This window comes from Erythrolamprus reginae, chromosome 1, assembly GCF_031021105.1.
Source record: "Erythrolamprus reginae isolate rEryReg1 chromosome 1, rEryReg1.hap1, whole genome shotgun sequence".
Taxonomy (NCBI): Eukaryota; Metazoa; Chordata; class Lepidosauria; order Squamata; family Dipsadidae; genus Erythrolamprus; species Erythrolamprus reginae.
Genome location: NC_091950.1, coordinates 397,786,681 through 397,794,197, shown reverse-complemented (window position 1 = coordinate 397,794,197; position 7,517 = coordinate 397,786,681). Strand labels below are relative to the sequence as shown.

Sequence of the window (7,517 nt, the reverse complement as noted above, 5' to 3'; positions counted from 1 at the left end):
CATCATGGTTATAGGTGATAGCCACCTTAAATTGTCATCAGTGCAATTCCTGTGATAATAATGCTATTAATCCAAGCTTGACCATAAACTAGCTATAGTTTCTAAATAGTCAGCAGAAACAGACCTCAGGTTATCTTCAATTCTCATTTTTGAGAGTTTAGAAGAAATAGAGAAATTCCGCATAATGCTATGTATCTTGATGGTAACCAGCACCCAATGGAGAAGAAAAATATTCAGTGAAAATTAAATAATATGGTCCAACAAAGCAGCACTAATATAGAGATTTTATTCAACTGTATTGAATTCTTACAGCACATTGTTTGTCACAAAGCTATTGATCCGATTTTGGAGTTGTTTTGCCTGAAGACAGTGACACAAAATTCATGAGAGCTGAAAGCAGTATTGATTAATCATGGCTAACTTGAAGGGTCTCTCTCTTGTTTTCAAATTTTTGTTTTACACCTGTGCAAATGAGCTGAAAAAGGAACCAAACCCGAACTCTCCTACTAATTACATCACTCTGTACAATGTTCAGTGTATGGCAAAATCAGATTTCATCTTTTACCCCTATGAGGTCATGCTGCCTGGAAGAGGCCAGAGGGCAATTCAAACAGATCCAGTGTATAAAGATGATGCTGGTTCTAAGGCTTTTGACTCAAAGCAGGTTGAAAGATGGAAAGTAAGAAATGGTAGCTTGAACCATTAATTCTCCCAAAAATTAATCCAGAATGGGTAGCTGGTAAGAATTCAACCAAAGCGCAAAGTCAGTATCTTCCAATTCTTGAGGAAAGAGATATTCATGCACCCATCCTTTGTGACTGCCTAAGGACTGTTGATCTGGCTTGAGTCATCCACCTCAACATCTTGTTCATTCTATAGTCTTACATAGATGTTCATTTCAAAATAAAATGATTATGAACACTGCTCATAAAGATCTATGGAAATAGTGGTAACGTTACGCTTTCCTTTCTAAAACATTTTGGTTCTTGTTTAGATTACGTGAGAGTAGCAGCGTAAAATAACTGCTATACTGCTGCCACAGTGGAGCATCCATACATCAGAAGAGTCGTTTTGAAGGGAAATTTATTGATGTCAGAACGAACAGAAAAGCATCCTTGCAGTGATGATCACATCTATAGTGTCCCTCACACCTTCTTTGGGTGTAAGAGAGAGAATCCCTGTTTGTCAATATTCCCTGTTTTCCATCTATAAAATTGGCACCTTCCCCCAGCCGTTTTATACTCCAGACAAATTTTAAGTGCAGAGAAGTAACATTAGCAGCATTGTGGACTGAAACCCTCAAGCACACAAAACAGCACATTCCAGGAGGTAAAGAAAACCCACATAATAGTCTGCCTGGAAGCATCAGGTTTTCGGAATAAAGAGCAACCAGAAATATGGAGATACAAATGCGGCATCAAGGAGAGGGAATACACACACTGTGATGTGACTCAAGAGGAGATTTAAGCTGCTGTTCCTGTAAAGACAATGGTTAGGAACCAGCCGTTCAATACCCACAGTGGGCAGGAAGTGCACCAAGCCAAAGTTAATTCTGCTTTCCATACACAACAGCCCAGCTGCTGGGATAAAGTCTATTCCCTCAAGGAACACAAGGAAAGTGCAAAGATACACTCCGCCTTCTAAGGGATCCCTTCCTGGTACAGTACTAATGCTGGCCTTAGGCTGGATAACCAAAAAGGTTGGCAAGCTGAATATGACTGAAATATGACTAACACAGCCAAAGAGAGCTCCCGGAGATATCACACTCTGGGCCTGCATTCCTCTTTCTTACTCAATTTAACCTGACTGCTTTCTGACATGGGGAAAAGGGAGTTCTGATTAGGTTCATGCCTTTCTATTGCTTTTGGAAGGCAATTATTTGCACTATATCGTTTGCCATCCCTCTGAAGAAAGACACCGTGGTCTCTAACTTGGCCTTATGCCTTGAAACCACAAAGAGTACCATAACGTAGGCCGTGTCACACTCTTTAATCCAAATTCCTCATCTCCAATACATGGGGCACCAAGTGGGGAAAATTGCCGACAGTGCATACAAGGCTTGGTGATCAAGTGCCGCGCGACCGACCTCTTCAGCTGCAGCAGAGGCAGCCTTCTCCTTCCAGTCTGCAAGTGAAAAGGCCAGGCTTCCACAGATTTCCTCCGCTGGTATTCAGCTAGAAGCTGTGGCAATAGGCTTCTTCAGATGCTGGCTCATAAGTTCCCTGGCGCGGGATACCTGGATGTGATCGTAACAGGAATTGCAGACAAGGACTGGATCATAAAGCTGCTGGTCGGGAATGGGCAGCTTTAGATGGCAGCAGCCGGCACAAAACACATTCCCACAATTCCTGGGTAAAAAAATAACACATAAAAACCACAATGATACTGGAGCCAGAGTAGGATGATATATGATCTTGTTTTCAGTTATTTATTTATTTATTTATTTATTTATTCATTCATTCATTCATTCATTCATTCATTCATTCAATTTTTATGCCGCCCTTCTCCTTAAGACTCAGGGTGGCTTACAACATGTTAGCAATAGCACTTTTTAACAGAGCCAGCATATTGCCCCCACAATCCAGGTCCTCATTTTACCCACCTCGGAAGGATGGAAGGCTGAGTCAACCTTGAGCCGGTGATGAGATTTGAACCGCTGACCTTTACAAGTCAGCTTCAGTGGCCTGCAGTACAGCACTCTACCTGTTGCGCCACCCCGGCTCATTAACTGAGGACTAGAGCTGACAATGCAATCTGAGATCTTAGATATCCTGCTGTGCTGTGTGTTTTTGCAAAACTTTCCTGAAGCTTAAAGAAAAATGCTACATAAAGACGTAAACACTGAGAGTTTAGCAAATACTAACCCAACTCTTCACATGTATGAGAACTCTCTCTCTGTCCCTCTCCCTCTCTCCCACCCCCTCTCTCTGCGTATCCATCTTATAGATAGGAATAAAATAATACCAATTTTGAGACAGCCTGGGCAGGGCCTATTAGTCCTGATTCAGAATAACTGAATTTTGAGATACACAAAATAGTACAGCACAGAAGAGTTGTTATAAGCAGTGATAGGAACTTTCATCTACAATTATGTCTGATATATGGAGGAAGAGTCTTGGCAGTGTCCCAGGCAAACCTCATAGATGGGGTCCCCAAATAATCAACAAACTCAGGCATTGAGCTTCTTGGGCACAGGAGGAAGACACTGGCTGTGCTTTCACTTGTCTTACTTCCAGACAATCCAGTTTGCTAGAGAAGGTGGAGCAGTGGTGGCAGATTGAGATGCTAGCTGTCTCAAGAGCAACAGCGGAGGAAAATATGATGGCTCCCACCCATGTTTGTTGAATGCATTCACAATGCAGATTTCTGTCCTATAAAGCTTCAGTCTATTTACATAATATGGCCCACCAGCAACAGGGGAGACGGAAGTCAATCTGTCAGGATTAAGGGTTTTTGTTTTTTTTAAGTTTCTTATTCTCTTTTCCCAGAGAATAATTTTTTTAATTGGTTAATTATCACAAAGTCTTTTTTTTCTTGAAAAGTATTACATACTGCCACTTAATATACTATTTCCAAAAATAAAGAATATTAAAATCTTAATACCTATACGTCAAAGTATTCTATCACATGATTAGAATTTGGTGGTTGATAATTATTATTGTTTTGTCAAATTTTGGCTAAAAGTAAATACAGTGGTACCTCTACTTACGAACACCTCTACTGATGAATGTTTCGAGATATGAACCCAGTGTTTAAGATTTTTTTGCCTCTACTTCCGAACCATTTTCATCTTACGAACCTGAGTGCCACCGCTGGGATGCCCCACCTCCGGACTTCTGTTGCCAGCTAAAACGCCTGTCTTTGCATTGCTGGGATTCCCCTGAGCCTCCCCTCACTGGGAATCCCCACCTCCGGACTTCTGTTGCCACCCAAAGCACCCGTTGTTTTGCTGCTGAGATTCCTCTGAGCCTCCCCTTGCTGGGAATCTCTGCCTCCGGGCTTCCGTTGCCACCCAAAGCGCGCGTTCTTGTGCTGGTGAAATTCCCTGCTTCCGGACTTCCGTTGCCACCCAAAGCGCCAGTTCCTGCGCTGCTGGGATTCCCCTGAGGCTCCCCTCACTGGAATTTCATTCATTTTTGCCGGCGCTGCTTTTGCAAGAACACGCACTTCGGTTAGCAACAGAAGTCCAGAGGCGGGGATTCCCAGCGGCGCAAGGCAAAAGGGGTGACTTGGGATGGGTTTGCATGCATTGTTTGCTTTTTCATTGATTCCTATGGGTAAAATTGCTTCTTATGAACTTTTCTACTTATGAACTAGGTCACGGAACGAATTAAGTTCGTAAGCAGAGGCACCACTGTATAATGAACTACTGCTTCCCAAGAGCACACTATTCTACTGTGTTCCATTTATCATCTATATAGAACTTATTCCCTTTGCGTTGCTCTTAATATTTGCCACATATTCTGCAGACACACTAAATAAAATGGGAAAATGAGATATCATAGTAATTACATTACCTGCAATGGTGTCTACGCTTGGCCAACCAGAACTCACAGTCACAGTTAAAGCAGTGTGATGCCATGTGGTCTGGAACCCAACGTGTGACCTATTGAAAAATACAAAGTTGGATGATTTTGGTTTTCTGTTTCTTACAAATAGCATATCTGTAAGGGAAGAACCTACACAGCATGCACACATATTAAGCTTTACTTTCAACTCTCTGAAGAATAACTCAAAAGGTGAAAAAAGATTTTAAAAAGTAAAAAAGCGAAATATTGCTTGTTTTGCTAGAAAGAGTAAGTTGATTAAAAATTAAAAGAATGTCAAAGGAAAAAAAGATCCTCAAGAGTAGACAACAAGGGGAATTATCTATTTGGGAATGGGTTTTTTTTTACTAAGGGGAATCAGATACAAAAAATATATTTATTATCTCATAGAGGATGCAGCAATGGGAATGAATAGTTTCATCTTACATCATACTAAGTTAAAATACACAAACATATCTCAAAGCAAACTAGCAAATAAAGAAATATAACATGCCTCAGTTTCCCTTTTATCAACAGGCTCCCAGCTTGCTTCAGATAGACAATCTTCACTATGATCAGAGTAGAAATCCTCATTTTCACTGCCATCTGACTCCTTGAGGCAAGTCTGCAAGGAAGACCATGAAAGCCATGAAGATATCTATATCAGTGATTTTCAACCTTTCTTGAGCCGCAGCACATTTTTTACATTTACGAAACCCTGGGGCACATTGAGGGGGGGGGGGGGGGGAGCTAAAAAAAGTTTGGACAAAAAAATCTCTCTCTCTCTCTCTTCCTCCCTTTCACTATTTCTCTCTCCCTCTTTATCTCCCTTCATCTTTCTTTCTTTCTCTCTCCATCCCCCTTTCTTTCTCTTCCTTCCTTCCTCTTTTTTTGGGTTTTTCTCTCTCCCACCCTACCTCCCTCTATGTCTTTCTCTCTCTCTCTCCTTCCCTCCCTCTCTTTCTCTTTCTCTCTCTTGCTTTCTTTCTCTTGCTCTCTCTCTTTCTTTCTCTCTTTCTTTCTTTTTCTTGTTCTCTTTCTCTCTCTCTTGCTTTCTTTCTCTCTCTCGCTCTTGCTTGCTTTCTCTCTCTCTTCCTTTCTTTCTCTCTCTGAGCTTCGCGGCACACCTGACCATGTCTCGCAGCACACTAGTGTGCCGCGGCACACTGGTTGAAAAACACTGATCTATATCACACATATAATCCCTTCCTTTAGAGTTTCAGCCTTCCTCTAAATGAACTGAAAATAACCACAGGATCATAGATAATAGCTTTCTATCACATCATGCGTTAGTCCAACTAGCTTAGTATTGTTGACTGTATCAGGTTCTACCATAATTGATATCTGATCTTTTAACAGAAGTACAAAAAAACCTGAGGCTTCTCTATTGATAATGTCCATGCCATTATTATATTCAACACAGCAGAAATGTGGGAGCTACCATGGAATGGTTGAATGAAATGTGTGTGCGTGTATTTACGTCCAGAAAGAAAATATGTCTTCATTAGTAATATTCACACATTTGTAGGTAGAGTGCCTACAAACATGTAGGTGGTAGCAGAATCTGTTCATTTTACCTAACTATACATGCCTTCTTGGGGAAACGTTAAGGAAACTACTGAAAAAGCTCCACTGGCGTCACTTACAAAGTCATCTTCATAGTCCATCTGTGGTTCAGCTGGAGTTGGATAGCAATGACGGATGTCTAATCTATGCTGAAGTTCCCGCACCTGCCTACGCAACTGCTCAACCTCCTGCTTATAGGTAGCTTCGATCTGCCGCAACCTATGCTGGATTACATCTGTGGGGAAGGGCAGTCCATCATCATCTAGGTAGAGGGGAGGCACTGGAGAAGGGCTGTTGGGGGGCATGTGTCTGGAGCCAAGTGCCTGCTTCAAATGGCAAGGGAGCCACAGCTTGCTGGACCTCCCAACAAGGCCTGTGCAGTGTGTGCCCGAATGGGTGGAGCAGCCAGGAGGCTTTGCGCTTTCCTTCAAAGGCCACTGGCCACTGAGGCACAGTCCAGAGGTCCAGAAGTGCCTATTGTTCAGTCTCTTGTTACAACAGCCATAGGACAGGAGTCGCCGGGGACCCATGTCGCCCCCAGGAAGTGATGTCCCCATCCCTTGAAAACTGTCCCAGTTTGCTGCTAGAAGAGAAAATTCGCTCATCTGGCTTTGAGAAACTCCTTTCCGACACAACTCTGTCTGAATTCTCCCTGCGTGGTTGCCCTCCTCTCCATGCTTGACACTGCCAATTTTCCCATCCAATTCTTCTTTTTGACAACCAGGAGCATTGTGTCTTGGAACAGTCAGAGCTGGCTGACCTGAACTGGGGGGACCTGCTGGAGTCTGGCTGGACGAGGGTTCAGGATGAGACGTTTGCACAAGATCCCGAGTGACATTGGATACCAGGCCAGTGTCTTTGACATGGTTGCAGGATAATTTTTCAAACACTTGGGTTTGTCCAGAATTTGGAACTGCGACCGTGTCTTCTGCTGCTTCTGAACCTGCTCGGCTTACTGCTTCCACCTCAGGAGGCACAGCACTTAACTGCTGAGACACTTCCTGTTTCGGTGGTCTTTGTGGTCGACTGATTCTGGGACTGTCAGAGGTGGCACTGCCAGCACTACGCGGGGGACACAATTCCTGCTGCTGTTGAGGTACTTGAAGCAACTCCTCTTCTCGGGTTTCTTTGCTTGCCACCGGCTCTTCAGGATTGGGGTGCCTGGATTCCAAACCCACCCTGACATCTTGACAATGGTTGTTCAGATTTGGATCACTTGATGTGCGGGTCAGCAGGCTGCTCGGATCACATGCTGAGAGAAGATCATCCATGGATCTTGTCTTTGGTAACCTGAAACCACAAAAGTCAATTCAGGCAAGAGGGATAATGCGTGAATCGCCTGCAGCTGCACTTACAAGAAGTTGCCCACTGCAGAGCCTTAGATGAAAATGCATGCATGCACCTATGCTCTCTCTCTCCCCCCCA

At 43.2% G+C, this 7,517-nt stretch overlaps 1 protein-coding gene across 3 annotated transcripts in view; it reads right to left on the bottom strand.

Moving 5' to 3' along the window:
• Window positions 1-270: 270 nt before the first annotated feature.
• MTMR4 (myotubularin related protein 4) overlaps window positions 271-7,517 on the bottom strand; it is a 62,737-nt gene continuing 55,490 nt past the window's right edge. For all 3 annotated transcript variants that reach the window (XM_070735102.1, XM_070735101.1, XM_070735100.1), the window contains 4 exons: window positions 6,173-7,382; window positions 5,041-5,151; window positions 4,518-4,606; window positions 271-2,348 (listed from right to left, as the gene is read on the bottom strand). In XM_070735102.1, coding sequence (XP_070591203.1) covers window positions 2,171-2,348; window positions 4,518-4,606; window positions 5,041-5,151; window positions 6,173-7,382 — 1,588 coding nt within the window. In that variant the 3' untranslated portion in view covers window positions 271-2,170. The remainder of the gene's footprint in view (window positions 2,349-4,517; window positions 4,607-5,040; window positions 5,152-6,172; window positions 7,383-7,517) is intronic.